Raw genomic sequence first — 17,181 nt, forward strand, 5'->3', positions numbered from 1 at the left:
CAATTTATGTGGGCTCACCCACCACAGAAGAACTCAGAAACATTACAGTATTAGTACCACAGATTCCACATAAGGCTAAGAAATTAGTAAATATTTTTAATGTGGAAAATATTTATTGCTTTCCTAGCTGTACTAACCAAAATTCTTCTTTAAATGCATACCTCATTTTAAGCAATGAAGTATCCAACTGAAAATTATACACAGTAGGCTCACAATTATCTTGGGTGACTGGAAATAAATATAACCAGGTAATCAACAAAATGAAAGAAAAACTCATATGTTACAAAAATGTAAATTTATTTACGTAATATTGGTAGTAGCAAATAATGTAAGGAAGCAAACATCTACCTACATCACTTATCTGCTCCTCTAATTAACAAGCTAAAGGTTTTGTTTGATAGAGAGGCAACAATCCTTTACTGCTTTAACATGATGAATGCTCAGGGATGCAATTAAAAAAACTCTTAACAAGAATGTTAAAATTAACCTACAGTAGTAAAACTGAAGGATTATTGAAATATGACTAGATTGAGTTAGTCAGCAGAAAGCAAACTCAGCAGTTCTGTCTAGAGGAATATTGAATGTGAAAGTGTCTGCAATTCTGCCCAGACACGATAGGAGGGAGTATATGATGAGAGCCTTGTTGATCAATTTGGCCCTGGAGAGATTATGTAAGGCTCAAGGGGTAGAATTTTTTTCAACCTGGTCTGTGCTTGTTGACAGAAGAGACTGCTTCTACAGGGATGGGGTACACTTAAATAGAAAAGGTGCAAGAATATTTGCTCGTGTTATCGAGGCAGTGTTAGGTGGGTCGGAAAACTGCTAGCTTGGGGGATACACAGACTAAAAAGTAAACAGTGGCCGCAGGAAGAGACAAAAGTGATTCTTGCACTTCTTCTATTAGAATGAGCAGCAACCTGGAAAGCAAGGTAATGGAGATTTCTAGGACTGCTAGGAGTCATAGTGAAACAAGTACGTGGGCTGTGTTAGGGTAACTAAGAGTAGGAACAGGTGCATGTATACTTGCATGTACACCAATGCTAGGAGTATAGTTGATAAATTTGATGAGCTTGAAGTGCTAGTCAAGACATCAAAGGCAGATACTGTTGGGATATCAGAGACGTGGTGTCGCACCACGTCTCTGATAAGCAGTGTAGAATTGGAATTTGGGGAGTACAATGGGTACAGAAAGGATAGATAGGACAGGAAGGGAGGATGGGATTATGCTATTAGTTAAGAAACACATAAAATCTAAGGAAGTGCATCCAATTGATGTTGGTGGACAAGGCAGTGTTGAGTCTGTCTGGTGTGAAATAAGCACTGGGAAAGGAAAAATGAAAGTAGGTGTGTGTTATAGGCCTAATGAAATTGATGAGTATAATAAACAATTGTGCACAGAAATAGAGTGTGCCAGTAAATCAGAAAGTCTTATAATGGGGGATTTTAACTTTCCAGATATTGACTGGAACTTGTGGGTTGGTCACTTGCACACTAACAAGACTTTTGTGGATTTACTGGATGACTATTTTCTACAGCAACATGTTCGAGAGGCAACCAGAGGGAGTAATACTCTTGATCTGATTATCAGCAGTGATTATTCATGCATTAAGAATTTGCAGATAAAGGAACCACTGGATTACAGTGATCACAATGTGCTGATGTGGGAATTACTTTAAGATGTAACTAACATCAAGGCTAAAGGGAAGGGCTTTCGCTTTCGTAAAGGCGACTACAGCAGTCTCAGACAGTTTTTTTAATTCTGTACAGTGGGATCAACTGATGATGTCACCAATGTTGAATTCTAAATGGGAATCATTCAGGACTTAATTTTGGAGGCTACTAAGCTTTTCATTCCAACTAAGAAATACTGTTCAAGGTTTAGGCCTAAATGGATGTCAGATGAATTAATGAGGCTTGTGGCAGAGAAGAAGAATGTATGGAATGCATTTAAAATATCAGGTGACAGACTAGGAGTCATAGCCTATGGCAGGTATAAACTAATCTGTAATCAAGTCACAAAGGTGGTTAGGCAGACGAAGGCAGATTATGAGAAATCTTTGGCAAAGGATGCAAAGAAAAACAGCAAAGAGTTCTTTACTAATGTAAACTCTAGAAGGACAGTGAAGAATCAGATTAGACCACCTAACATAGATGGGTTGACTATTGATGATCATGCTCAGGTAGCTGATAAACTGAATGAGTATTTTGCATCTACATTCACACATGAGTTATTCAATGAGGGGTGTGCCAGAAGTTTATCAAATGCTAATAGGGAGCTAAGTTATTTTGTAAAAACTGAGAGCAAAGTGAAGGAGAAATTGTTGGAGTTAAACATAAGGAAGGCACCTGGGGTGGACGGAATCTATCCAATTATATTAAAGGAGGCAGCAAAGGAATTAAGCAAACCCTTAGCCATAATTATGAGAGCTTCCTTGGATTCAGGGGAGGTCTCCATGGACTGGAGGTGTGCAAATGTATAACAAATTCACAAAGGAGTTTAGAAAGGTGACACAAGCACTACAGATCTGTTAGTTTAACTTGTGTTCCGGGATAAATAATGGAATCTCTGGTTAAAGAAGCATTGCAGAATCATCTAGACAAGACTGCAGTAATAGTTAAGACACAGCATGAGTTTAATAAAGTGAGGTCTTGTCTGACTAATTTGATTGGATACTATGAGGTGGTCACAAAGGAACTGAAAAAAAAATAATTTTGATATCATATACTTAGATTTCAGGAAATCTGTTGATACTGTTGCAGATGGAAGACTGCTGTACAAATTGGAGAGGTATGGCATTAAGGGTAAGTTGCTACAATGGATAAAGGGATGTTTGAGTGGGAGACAACAGAGTGGTAATCAATGGACACTGCTCTTCATGGACAATTGTTATTAGTTGAGTTCCCAATGTAGGTTCGGTGTTGGGCCCATTGTTGTTTTGTATATTTATCAATGATATTGATGAAGGTATATCAGGTTTAATGTCCAAGTTTGCAGATAAGTTGGGAAAATGGGTTGAGAAATGGCAACTGAAGTTTAACATTGACAAATGCAAAGTACTGCATATGGGTAGCAACAATCGAATAGAAACATACCAACTCAGGGAAGTGGAAAGTGAAAGAGCCTGGAAGTAATTGTGCTGTCAAATATGAAGTTCGCTGAGCAGTGCAGATGGACTGCCAGGGCAGGTCATGGGGTCTTGTTGGGCCCCTCTGTAGCCAGGTGCAGCAGTGCATAGCACACGCTTCTTGATTAGACCGGGGTTCGAGCCCGTGACCACCAAATACGGAGGATGCGGAAAGGTCAGGAAATGACCACCGCATATCCCCAGAGCAATATGGCCTTAGTTCCTAATGCTCCTAAAACCAAACAAACAAACAAACAAACATAGGGTCTTGTCAATGATATACAGGAATTTTGCTAGCAGGGACAGGGAGGTGATTATCCCGTTATACAAGTCAATGGTCAGGCCACACCTAGAATACTGTGTACAGGTCTGGAGGCCTCGTTTTAGGAAGAATGTAGAGTTGCTAGAATGAGTACAAAGAAGGGCAGCAAAATTGGTGAGGGGAACAAACGGGTGCTCTTACCAAGAAAGGCTTAAGTTCTGCAAATTGAAGTGCCTGGAGAGTAGGCACCTGTGAGGTGACCTGATTGAGGTATATAAGGCCTTGAATGGGTTGTGCAAGCTTAATGCTGATGGGATTCAAATTGTAGAATAGATATGTGGAAATTTGCCTTTAGCCAGCGGGTAGTTGATTGGTGGAACAGACTTCCATCTTTTGACGTGGAAGCTAACAGCCTAAATAAATTTAGGGCTGAGCTGGACAGGCAATTTGGAACGAATGGAGGGGTAAAATGGGGGGGGTCTTTCTTTTTGGCTGATGCTGCATAAGCGTGCTTTCTTGCAACGTATGCCTCTACTAATGCTAATTGTAAAATGTAACCAAACAAGACCTGTAATGAACTTAGACTTCTAGTGGGTGGGATGTAGAGCCCTCGTTAATCTGACCCAAGGTAACTGAAAGCCTACTGCATATACTTCAACAGCAACTGAGTAGTAGAAACAATTGTCAAAAAGGTTGTCATTCCAAAATCTGGCAATGGACCTGCTTGAAGACTGGATTAAAATGTTGGTATGCTAGCAATTAATTCTAGATGAAAGACTATGAGAACTGAATATTAAAATGATTAACTTTTTATTTTTTGAATGCCATAAGCACTGATTGAAATTTATTATTTTGCCACATAATACAAACTATTGCAATATAACAGTGTTACCCTCAAACTTCAAGCTACTTGAAAGAAAATGCACATTCATGCACTTCAAAACAGAGAACTGTATAAATATCTAAATATCAAAATTAACATTTTGGTATTTCTGGAAAAGTAAGTGTTCTCTTTCCTATATTTTTAGAAAAGAGCTAATCTAATAAACATACTACCTTTACATTATTTATTGTAATCAGCAGTCAATAAAAGATACAAAGAACATCATTCATTCATTTCTTCTTTGAATTGTTTTTCTTTCTTTTTAGCTTCACGTTGTAACAATCTTTTTTCCCTTTCAAATTCCTTCATTCTAAGAATATAACTGGGGAGACAAAATTAATGAAGAGTGGTTATAATTAATTTTTTTTTTAAAAAATATAATAAAAATGAAATTACAGGAAAAAGATACTTTATTAAGGCGTATATAAAAATTCACAAATTTTAAAATATATATAAGAAAAACAGCTAAAGTACATAATTTATACACTATGCATATATAATAAACAAGAAATTAATTTTATTTAAATTTTAATTAAATTTAATTCTAAAAATAGGTAGTGAAACAAATTCATTAAAGTCCTGTTTTGGGACACCAAAAGACTACTATTCAGGTAGAACCTGAAGCATGTAAGACATTTCATTTTTTGCTATGCAGCAATATTTCAGAGTTAAATTTTATTCACAAATGATTGGCTGGTTGTTTTGATTAAGTAATAAACCATGAGGTTAGTTTGTTTATATTACAGAATGAAGTACAAAAAAAGAAAGACCATACTTTTTTTCGCACACGAGCGAAAGTAAGTTTTGCTTTATTACTTACTCAAAACAACCAGCCACAATAATTTATATATATATTTTTTTTTTTATGTGAACCCCGAACACGAGAGGTATTAGAACCTATAGTACTTAGTACCGTGCTTGGGTTGGAGGTTGAGAAGACGAAAGAAGATATTTGTTGACATTGGACTTGAACTTCTGTAGATTGTAATTTTCAGGAAATATGTATGAAGGAAGGTTGTTCCAGAAAACAACAGTTGAATGAATAAATGAGGAAGATGAAAAGTTGGTTCTGTGGGTTTGAAATTGGACAGTAAATGGATGTTGGCTGGTGGCGGCACATGTTCGGACTGGTTTGAAAGAGAGAGTGGGAATTATAGAAGAAAATTCAGAAGAACAGTGCCCATGGAAGTATCTGTAGAAAAGGCAAGCAGCAGAAACTATGAGACAGCGAGTGGAGAAACTATTAGAGAGGAATCATTAATTAACCTAACTGCCCTCTTCTGAATGGAATCAAGAAGTCTGAGAGAGGTTTTGGGGGGGCACCACTCCAGATGTGGGAACAATATTCCATGGCAGGGAGGATTTGCGATTTATACAGAGTGAGCAGCTGTTTGAAAGAAAAGTAACGCCGAGAGCGAAAGAGAAAACCAAGTTTTTTTAGATACAGAGGAAGCAATATTTGTAATGTGCTTGTGCCAAGAGGGATTAGAAGTCAGGGTAATCCCCAAAAGAGATATATCATTTTGCCTAGAAATCGGAGTGTCACTAAATATAAGCATAGGAGAAGAAGAATCCTTTTTGCGAGATATAAGACAAGACTGAGTTTTAGAAGGGTTGAAATCAACTAAGTTGTCTTTGCCCCACTGGAGAATTACCTGAAGATTAGCATTTAAGGAATTGGTAGCATATTTTCCAGAAGTTGAAGCTGATTCACCAGGACAAGGTTTCTCAAAATGGAAAGTGGAATGCAATGTGCTACCATCGGCAAAACTACGGTTAGGATTTCCAGTCAATGGAAGAATGTCATTAATATACAAGAGGAAAAGATTGGGGGAAAGAACTGAACCTTGGGGGAACTGAACCTTCTCCACCGCCATTAGTGGAGAAGTTAGAAGACAAGAGAGCCATCTACCATCACCCTCAGTGAGCGATCAGAGAGAAAACTGGATAACCAATTACTAAAACCAGTTGGCAAACCATAAGATGGAGGTTTGTTTAGAAGACCTTTATGCCAAACACGATCAAAAGCCTTTGAGATGTAACGAGCAACTACTTGTGTTTCACCGAACCTTTCCATTGAATTAGTCCATAAATGGGTAACATAAGCCAGAATATCACCAGTGGATCGACACTGATGGAATCCATACTGGCAATCGTTGATCAGACAGAAGATTTCTAGGTAGTTTAAGAGTTGGCGGTTAATTGATTTCTCCATTACGTTAGAAAGAGTAGAAGTAATTGCAATGGGATGATAATTGGATGGGAGGGATTTGTCACCCTTTTTAGGAACTGGCTGGATATGAGCAAATTTCCAAGCAGAAGGAAAAACACCTTTGGAATAAGAAAGTGAAGAAAGGCGGTAAAGAATAGGAGTAAGTTCAGGAGCACAGGTTTTGAGAACAAGTGGAGAAATACCATCAGGACCTGGAGCTTTCTTAGCTCAAGATTCATCAAAATCCTTCTGATATCCTTTTGACGGAAAACCACAGGAGGCATTGAATGGAGCATGATAGGAATGGTGGTAGGTGTTTTAACAAGTTCATTAATACATGAGCTGGAAGAAAAATGGGATGCTAGCAGGTCAGCTTTAACCCTGGCTGAAGTGACAACAGAACCATCTGGTTTGGACAGAGGTGGGAGCAGAGATAGGCAAAAGTTGCGGCCAATAGCTTTGGCAAGAGACCAGAATGCTCGGCTACCATTAGGGCAAGAAGCAAGTTTTCTACTCTTAGCCTGTTCAAGCTCTAGTTTGGACTGATTAATAACTGCTTTACAATTGTCGCTAGGTTTGGTGTAGGCAGAAAATGAAACTGGAGAATTAGAAACAAGCCAGTTACGATATGCAACATTCTTCTCTTGAACAGCCTTAGCACGTTTATTGGAAAACCAAGGTTTAGATAAAGGATGAGATTTTAAAGTGGAGTGTGGGATAAAGGATTCCATTCCTGCAAGAATAATTTCACTGACATGAGCTGAGCAAACGTTGACATCAGAAGTTTTGGAACAGTAATCTGACCAAGGACAAGAAGAAAAGAAGTCTCGCAGGTCATCCCATTTTACATTCTTGTAATGCCAAACAACCCGAGGTTGTTTGATCTGAAGTGCCTAAAAGGACCCCTCACTTCGACCGTGTACTTAGAAGGGTTGTTTGTGAGAAAAAGATCAAGCGTATTGGCTGTATGATTAGGATTGTCCGGTATTCTTGTAGGTAAATGAAGCAATCTGTGCTGGGTCATTAGTAATTGCAAAAGCCTCAGCATCTCGACCTGCTGGGTCGGTGTGACTAGAAAACGGAAGCCAGCTGGAGTTGTGAACATTAAAATCACCAAGGAAAATTACCTCACTGTTAGGAAAGTTGGACTGGAGAAAGTCAAGTTGCAAAGAGAGGAAGTCAAAGAGGTCCAAGTGATTAGTGGAGTTGGGAGAACGGTAGAGACAACAAATGAATTTGACAAAATGAGGTAGAGAGATTTTAAGCCAGAGAAGATCAAAATGAGGAGATTCCAAATTGCCAAATCTCTGACAGGGAATATCAGAACAGACATATGCACTTTGAGGCGAAAGGAATCATACAGAGAATAATTTGGGCATCTGCGATGAGCAGTAGTTGAATCAACCGATAACTGAGATTCTGTCAGAAAAAATACATGGGGTTTGGCAGACTGCAAGTGGAAATGGACATCGTTGAGATTAGAATTGAGACCACGTATATTTGCGAAATTAATTAGGAAGTGCTTGGGAGGTTTAGATCGTTTCACAGATAAGCTTGCTCTATTAGTTTGACAATTCATGGTGTATTCAATAGTAATAAAAAGTGGGTGGGACATGCTGTATGAAGTAATGAAATTTTTGGATATGGCGTACACGTAGTAAGAATATACTCAGATCCTTGACATAACATGGCCTCGACAATGCTCCCCGCATACACACTACTCGGACTCCCTCCAGTCACTAGCTGGCAGAGTAGAGGTAGCAAGATTATATACTAGCTGATCTGGAAGCCTCGTAGAGAGTTACAAATAGGTTCGGTCCGGTGTACTAACTAGCGGCCGGCCTGCGAACACCGTTTTGGAGCTGTACCCTCGAAATGTAAGGAATATTGGATCTCGCCACGATATTCATCATAACCTCAAAAGTCATCAATCATACTGCATGATGGAAGAGATAGGGAAGGGTTGACTCGAACTTAGCTCTAGAGACTAAACATGGGTTCCACCACTTCAAGCCTCCAATAAGCAAAGTGGTGGTATTTCACCGTTTGATGAGAGTCATGTACCTCCTAGTACTGCCTGGTAACATAGAGGGGCAGCGTTCTTCCATGTGGTGTGGGCGCCACACCTCGACCCAACGGTCATCAGCCGTTGTTTCCAGATATCTTGGCCACCTCACCGGACCTCACCCCCATGTGACATCTGGTTGTGGGGTTTTTTTGAAGAACCAAGTGTATCGGGAAAGTTATAAAACTCTGGCAGATCTGAAGGACAGAATTAGACGTCATGTGCTGGCTATTCCAGTTGACATGCTACGTTCTGCTGTAGAAATGCTGTTCTTCGAATGGAAACTGTTGTTGACAAAAATTGGAGGATGCATTGAACAATTGTAGCGCTGTTCAAGTGATTTGTATTGCCACAGCACCATATAGTGACAAATTTTGTAACAAATTTTTTTTTTCCAATAAATGGTGAGTGCATTCTTTATTGTACCTGTTGTCCAAATTTATCTTCAGTACGAGCTTTAGAACTCACTGCAGAGGGCTCTACATATGGATACTTTAATTTTAACAACCCTGTATTTATAAAGATATTAAGGATAAGTACAACGTACTCCAACCCAAGTTCGTTTTTTTTTTTTTTTTTTTTTGATTTGGTAGTTGTTGGCGCATCCGGCTTCTGTGGCCATATTGCACCTCCCAAGGTTTTTGCAGTACTTTGATCCAAGCCCGAGGCGGGAATCGAACCCGCGACCTTTGGGTTGCCGGGCAGGTACTTTACCCACTCGGCTAGCCCGGTCGGCACCCAAGTTCGTGGCAAGCAAAGGGTGATTTAATAGATTCAAGCATTGCACTGGTTTCCCAAACGTTAAAGTATGCAGTGAAGTTGCCAGTGCCAATTCTGCAGCTACAGAGAAATTTTGTGATGTGTTGGAAAAAAATTATTGATGAAAGCAGCTATTCAATGCAGCAAATTTTTAACGTTGACGAGACTGCTCTATATTGGAAAAAAATGCCAGATCAAACATACATTGCCAAACAGAAAAATGCAATGCCAGGTTTCAAGGCATCAAAAGAGGTCAAATTTTGACTTTCAAATTCTGAGTCTATCTTTGAAGGAAAATATCTCAGCCAGCAAACAAATATAAGAGCTCATATTTAGTTAGGCTGAATTCATGCAGAGGTTAAATGGAATACTCAAAGAAGAAGGTACCAAAGGTTTTTATTTCAAAATTACGACTTTCAAAAGTCTTGCTTAAATTTGTCGAGACAAATTTTTGGTGCCAGCTTTAGACCACATTGTAAAAAATGTGAAGGTTTTTGAGCCTGGTCACCAAAAGTTTTGCATTCTCTGCCAAAAGTTAACTAGGTATACCAAGTTTCAGAGCACTACCTCTCAATGTTGTGCAACAGTAACACTTAAAACTGAAAATTTTATGTGATTTGCTTTGCACAACACAAGTGACCTCCACAAAAAAGGTGCTGGTGCCTCAAGCATACTATATTTTGAATTGAATTTTTGCACAGCTTCATTTGAAACCTGTTTAACCATCTACACCAAGTTTCAACAAAAATTGAAGATGGTCGGGCATGGACCATCTTCAAAATTAGGTCACTTGACATGGAATCACCCAGGGCACATGGTCTCCTAAACACCGGCAGTACACATCACCATTGGTTCACATGTACTAGGGAGGACCTAGTTCTTGCCAGAAAAACATGCCTCGTATTAAGCAACCACCACCCTGCCTGGATAATGGGTACTGCACACAATGGGTCCACAGACTCATGTTGCTTGCAGCACACAAACGAAGGCATCCACTGGCATGTTGCACCAGGTATTTGGATTCATCTGACCAGCACATCTCCTTTCCAGTTCCCCTGAGTCCCAGGATTCTCTCATAATTATGCCTAAGAGTTTGCTTTCTTCCTTTGCTGCCTCCTTTAATACAACTGGATAGATCCCAAAAATGGCCAAGGTGCTTTTTCTTATGTTTAACTTCAACAATTTCTCCTCTGCTTTACTCTCAGTTATTTCAAAATCATTTAGCTCCCCCGTGAGAGTTTGATAAAATTCTGGCCACCACTTCCGTACAGAATTCCTCATGTGTGAGTGTAGATGCAAAATACTCATTTTGTTTGTCAGCCCAGAGCAGGATCATCAACAGTGGAACCATTGATATCAAGTGGACCAATTAGATTCATCCCCTTCCTTCTAGAGTTTACGTTAAGTAAATAAGTATTTTCTGTTTTTCTTTGCATCCTTCGCCAAAGGTTTCTTGTAATCTGTCATTGCTTGCCTAACTTCCTTTGCGACTTGATTACATCTACCATAGGCGTCTGGCAGAAGTCGCCTAATAATTTTTATGACTCCCATGTATTTTTCTTCTCTGCTATGAGTCTCATTATTTCATCCGACATCCATTTAGGCCTAACCTTTGAACAGTATTTCGTATTTCTATAAAAAGCCCAGTAGATTCCAAGATTAATTACTCGAATGCTGCCCATTTAGAATTTTTCTGTTGGTAACATCCTAAGTTTGCCCCACTGTATAGAATTTAAAAACTGTCAGACAATTGTAGTCACTTTTACAAAAGAAAAAATCCTTCTCTTTACCCTTTAAGAAAATAACAGCTTACTACCACGTTTGTTTGTTTGTTTGTTTGTTATTTGGTTTTTAGGAGCATTAGCAACTAAGGCCATATTGCTCCGGGGATATGTGGTGGTCATTCCCTGACCTTTCCGCATCCTCCGTATTTGGTGGTCAAGGGCTCAAACCCCGGTCTAATCAAGAAGCGTGGCTATGCACTGCTGCTCCTGCCCACCTGGCTACGGAGGTGCTCCCCTTACTACACATAGTGGTTTCTTTATTTACAGATTCTTTATGCATGCATAATCACTATTGATAATCAGATCAAAAGCATTACTCCCTTTCGTTGCATGCTGATGTAGAAAACAATCATTCAGTAAATCCACAAAAGTTGTCTTGCTAGTGAGCGAGTGACCAACCCACAAGATCCAGTCATTATCGTCATTATCAGGGAAGCTAAAATCCCCCACAGCTATTCATTGTACTTATCAGTCATTAGTCCTATAACACACTCCTACTTTCATTTTTTGCTTTCCTTGTGCTTATGTCATACCAAATTGACTCAACATTGCATGTCAACCCATGTCAACTGGATCCACTGCATCTTTTTTTTTCTTAACTAAGAAGATAACTCCTCCTCCCTTCCTATCCTTTCTGTACTAAATTTTCAGTTGCATGACACCACGTCTGATATCCCAACAATATCCGCCGTCGATATCTTGATCAGCACTTCAAATTCAGCAAATTTATTCACTACACTCCTAGCATTGGTGTACATGCACGAATACATGCACCTGTTCTTATTCTCAGTTATCCTAACACAGCCTATGCATTTACTTGTTCCATGATGACTTCCAGCAGCCCTTGAGATCTCCACTATCTTGCTTTTCAGGCTAGGCTGCAGTGATTTCTAGATGCAGTGCAAGAATCACTTTCACCTCTGCCTGCCGCCACTGTTAATCTTTTAGTCTGTGTATCTCCCCAAGCTAGCAGTTTTCCCGACCCATCTAACACTGCCTCGATAGTATCAGCAAATATTCTTGCACCCTTTCTATTTAAGTGTATCCCATCCCTGTAGAAGCAGTCTCTCCTGTTAACAAGCACAGACCATGTTCAGAAAAATTCCATCCCATGAGCCTTGCACAATCTGTCCAGGGCCGAATTGACTGACAAGGCTCTCATCATGTAGTCCCTCATATTTTGTCTGGGCAGAATTGCAGACACTCAAATTTAATCCTAACTCAACTTTTTTTTCAACATTGACCTGTACTTGTTAAGTAAATCTGCGGATCTCCTACTCGTAATGTCATTAGTGCCAATGTGTACAACAATATAGTACGTTAAAAGATGATATCTGCTCTACAATATCATCAACTTTTGCCCCTGGCAGACATACCCTGGTCCTATTCCACCTATCATTTTTGCAAAATATATTTCCTGTTTCCTTGACAGTCACCGACAATAACTGGCTCCTGTTGGACCAGTGAATTCTGGGTTGAAGACTGCTGTTGTGCTGCCTGATGCACAAGAATGAGCTGTGGTGCTGAGAGCTTGATGGACCCCATTTTAATTCCTTCAAGGGCTTATACCCTACTCTTCAAATTCGCATAGATGGCCACCAGAACACTGAGCTGGTGCATAATTTCTTCACACTCATCCAGCGCACACACAAAAACATCGTCCTTGGTTAAATCATGTCCTGTTCCAGAAAGGTCTGTAAACATTTCATGAGTTGCATTTTTTTATGCTATGAGGCATTGGAGAATCACCCCCCTTTGGTTTTCCCTCCGAGCCACAGTACTCCTGCTACTTTGTGCCCATTGCTTTGCTGCTCTAGTCTGGGGCATGATTTCTGCTTAAATACAATTTAATTGATTAACAGCGAAAATTAATAAGATTAATAAATATAATTGATTAACTGGGAATACTACACTAAGCTAATAGGTTCCTAAATGCAGTGATATGTTTTAAGCCATCTAGTTTTACATTATATCTTACACTATCGAGTTCGAGATATACGTTACACTATACTCTAACGATCACAATGTTAAATTAGTTATATCTTAGCTAAACACAAAAAAGATATATGCCCAACAAGTAATCAGAAGTTATAAGTTAATTATAATATATAACAAAATTAAATAAATAAATCTTTATTGTGAAGTACACAATTACATACAACACGATATCCAATCGCCACAGCCAGCGCCAGGAGCTTACATAGAGGAGCTTGAATGAACAGACTACAAAATACAGTACGAAAACACAAAAACTAAACAATGAATACATTAAGGATTAATAAGTATAGAAAAGTGCTAAATATCAGTTTGATTTATGTTTGAGGATCCTAGGGACCTATCCCTAGGATCCTCAAAACTAAACCTAGGATCTTGAGGATCCAATACCAAGCTTGATCCTAGGGATCAAGTTTGGAATTGGCCCATTTCGGTTTCAGCGGTGTACACTCGCTTAAGGTTTGTGGGCGTGGCTGAGGCCCATATTTCTGAACCAAAGAGGGGTATAGAGTGTGCAGATGATGAATCTTTTGACAATGAGGGGATGTTGAATATGTAGCAGCTGCTGCTTTGAGATCCACCTAAGGCAAAAAAATTTGGTATTGATTTTGTCGATCTGGTTGACAAAGGACATCCTTTGATCAAATTGAATGCAAAGGTCTGTGTGCGACAGCATGTTTAGTAACGGTACCCCTCCTAGTGAAACGCTGAGTAGTGTTGGCATGGATTTTAGGGAAAATATAACCTGAGCAGACTTCTGTGGGTTGATTTGAAGGTTGAAGCTTGCAAGGTACGAATCAAGATTCCTAAGCTGCAAATTGATCCTGCTGCTGAGCTGAGAAGGGTTGTCACCAGGATTAACTTGTGTCAGCAGTTTTAGGTCATCAGCATAGCATAAGAGGCCATTGATGGAGGCAGTGATAGGCCATTGATGGAGGCAGTGATGGGCACAATAATAGCCATGAACAGAACACCAGATAGGACACCCCCCCCCCCGTGGAACTCCAGCAGTAATTTCACAGGATAGGGTGTGTTGTTCCCAAGGGAGAATAAGTGTTCTGTGACAGAGCAGAGATTAGCATTAGTAGAGGCATTTGATGCAAGGAAGCAAGCTTATGCAGCATCCGCCAAAAAAAAAAAAAAAAACACTTCCACTTCACCCCTCTGTTCGTTCAAAATACCTGTCCAGCTGAGCCTTAAACTTATTTAGGCTATCAACTTCCACAACAAGGGATGGAAGTCTGTTCCACCAACCAACCACCCGCTGGCTAAAGGCAAATTTCCACACGTCTATCCTACATCTGTCTTTCCTCAATTTGAATTTATGCCCTCTCAGGTGATTATTCTGAGCTAGAGGAAGAATCCCATCAGCATTGAGCATGCTCAAACCATTCAAGGCTTTATACACCTTTATCAGATCACCTCGCTGGTGCCTAGTCTCCAGACACTGTAATTTGCAAAACTTAAGCCTTTCTTCGTAAGAGCACCCTTTTGTTCCATTCACTAATCTTGTTGCCCTTCTCTGTACTCGTTCCAGCAGCTCTACATCCTTCTTGAAATAAGGCCTCCAGACCTGTATACAGTACTTTAGGTGTGGCCTGACCATTGCCTTATACAAGGGAATAATCACCTCCTTATCCCTGCTAGAAAAATTCCTATATATCATTGACAATACACCATGCGCTACTCTTGCAGCCCGTCTGCACTGCTCAGAGAACTTCATATCTACCTGCACAACCAGCCCCAGGTCCCTTTCATTCTCTACCACTGTCAGTGTAGTACCGCAGAGTTGATACGTTGCTCTGGGGTTGCTGTTTCCCATGTGTAGTACTTTACATTTGTCAAGGTTAAACTTCATTTGCCACCTCTCAGCCCATCTGCTCAACCTTTCCAGATCCTGTTGCAGCAGCATAGTGTCAGCAGTGTTCTTCACAACCCTGCCTACCTTTGTATCGTCTGCAAACTTCGACATTAAGCTTGATATACCAGCATCAATATCATTTATAAATACAGAAAACAATAATGGACCCAACACTGAGCCCTGAGGGACTCCACTAATAACATTAGTCCAAGACAAGCAGTGTCCATTGATTACCACTCTCTGTCTTCTCCCGCTCAGCCACCCCTTTATCCACAGCAGCAATTTGCCGCCAATGTCACACTGCTCCAATTTGTGCAGCAGTCTTCCATGTGCAACAGTATCAAAAGCCTTTCTAAGATCCAAGTATATAATATCAAAGTTATTCCCTGCATCCAGTTCCTTTGTGACTGCATCATAGTATCCAATCAAATTGGTCAGGCAAGACTTCCCCTTAACAAAACCATGCTGTGTCCGAGCTATAACTGAAGTCTTGTCTAAATGATCCTGCAGTGCTTCTTTAACTAGTGCCTCCATTAATTTTCCTGGAACAGAAGTTAAACTCACAGGTCTATAATTACTTGTGTCAGCCTTTGTTCCTTCTTTGTGAATTGGGGTCACATTTGCACATCTCCAGTCTGTCGGTACCTCCCCTGAGTCCAAGGAAGCTCTCATAATTATGGCTAAGGGTTTGCTTATTTCCTCTGCTGCCTCCTTTAATATAACTGGATAGATCCCATCCACTCCGGGTGCCTTTCTTGTGTTTATCTTCAACAATTTCTCCTCCACTTTACTCTCAGTTATTACAAGATTCTCTAGCTTACTGCTAGAGTTGAATACACCTCTGGCATTCCCCTTGCTAAATAACTCCTCATGTGTGAATGTCGATGCAAAATATTCATTTAGTTTGTTAACTACCTGAGCAGGATCATCAACAGTTGACCCATCGATATCAAGTGGACCAATCTGATTCATCCCCTTCCTTCTAGAATTTACATAAGTAAAGAACTCTTTGCTGTTTTTCTTTGCATCCCTTGCCAATGATTTCTCGTAATCTGCCTTCGCCTGCCTAAGATTCAAGTAAACATAACATATCACCTCAAATATGTAATTTTTTTTCAAGTAGGAAGAGCAAGGCAGGGATCGACAGGGCATCAAAGGCTGCACTTATATTGAGATATGTAGTTGCAAGTTTGGCTCTTTGTTTGAATGCTGAGAGGATGCATTCAGTGGTTAGCTGCCAAGTTGGTAATTAATGATTTTCCTGGAATGCTGTAATGGATGTCAGGTGGTTTTTGTATGGAGGATTTTTTGAGTAATTGTGGATAGCAAGGCCTTTTGAGAGTTTTTAGCCGACTGGAAACAACGGAGATGGGTATAAATTGGCTGACATATGTGGTAAATTAGTTTTTAGGGATGGGGCGCACTCTGTACTTATTCCATCGTGATGGAAAGCAATGATCAGTGAGACATCTATTGTAGATTGACAGAAAGTGGTCTATGATGAAAGTGCTCAAGCATTTAATCATAAATTGCGGAATTCCATCCTCCCCAGCACTGGCTGTTGTGGACTGTGCGAGCTGCTGCTTCGTGATCTGGATAGGCGCTAGGACATCTGAAGGGTGTTCACAGTCATGTTGGAGAGTTGTAGATGAGACTGCTATTGTATTTGAAAACCTGGCAATGTGTTTGAGTCAAGAATTTGACTGGCTTTGCAATGTGGAGCAGCATAGAACAGCTTTCATTTTCTCAGAGTTTGATCTGTTTCTTGGATTGCTGCAGCTTTTTTTTGAATAAAGTGGGCCCTAATGCAGGAAAAGGCAATTTTGTTCTGAATGTCATTTGAAAGCTTCCATTTATTGTGTAGCAATTGTTTTTCTTTGAAGCTGTTGTTGAGGTCAGAAGTCCACCATGATCTGGAGCGAGGAGTCACTGTTACTCGTTTGGTGACAGCACAGTCGGTGATGGATTTGATCCAGTTGGACATAAGTGTCACTGCAAGCTGAGGTCGCAGTCAAAATGAGGACACCCCAGGGAATGCAGGATGCAGCTTCCACACAGAGTTGAGGATTAAGGTACTTTGGTACTGTAACATATTTAACTATTTTTTTGTCGGGGATATTGAAGTTAAATACCTCCAATAACCATGTCAAGACTATATGCTGGTGATTTGACTGGAAGGATGCAATGGGACTGTCATCAGCCGTGCATGTTGTCAAAGCAAAAACGAGATCCAGT

The 17,181-nt window shown here is 40.0% G+C and overlaps 1 protein-coding gene across 1 annotated transcript in view; it reads right to left on the reverse strand.

The window, feature by feature from the left end:
- Positions 1-3,352: 3,352 nt before the first annotated feature.
- Positions 3,353-17,181, reverse strand: part of LOC150079037 (NADH dehydrogenase [ubiquinone] 1 beta subcomplex subunit 7-like) — a 41,316-nt gene continuing 27,487 nt past the window's right edge. Inside the window, exon 3 of the mRNA XM_090382533.1 lies at positions 3,353-4,592. Within this exon, the coding sequence (XP_090238659.1) occupies positions 4,493-4,592 (100 nt within the window). The 3' untranslated portion in view covers positions 3,353-4,492. The remainder of the gene's footprint in view (positions 4,593-17,181) is intronic.

This window comes from Mastigoproctus giganteus, chromosome 10 (assembly GCF_048544385.1).
Source record: "Mastigoproctus giganteus isolate SK-2022 chromosome 10, ASM4854438v1, whole genome shotgun sequence".
NCBI lineage: Eukaryota > Metazoa > Arthropoda > Arachnida > Uropygi > Thelyphonidae > Mastigoproctus > Mastigoproctus giganteus.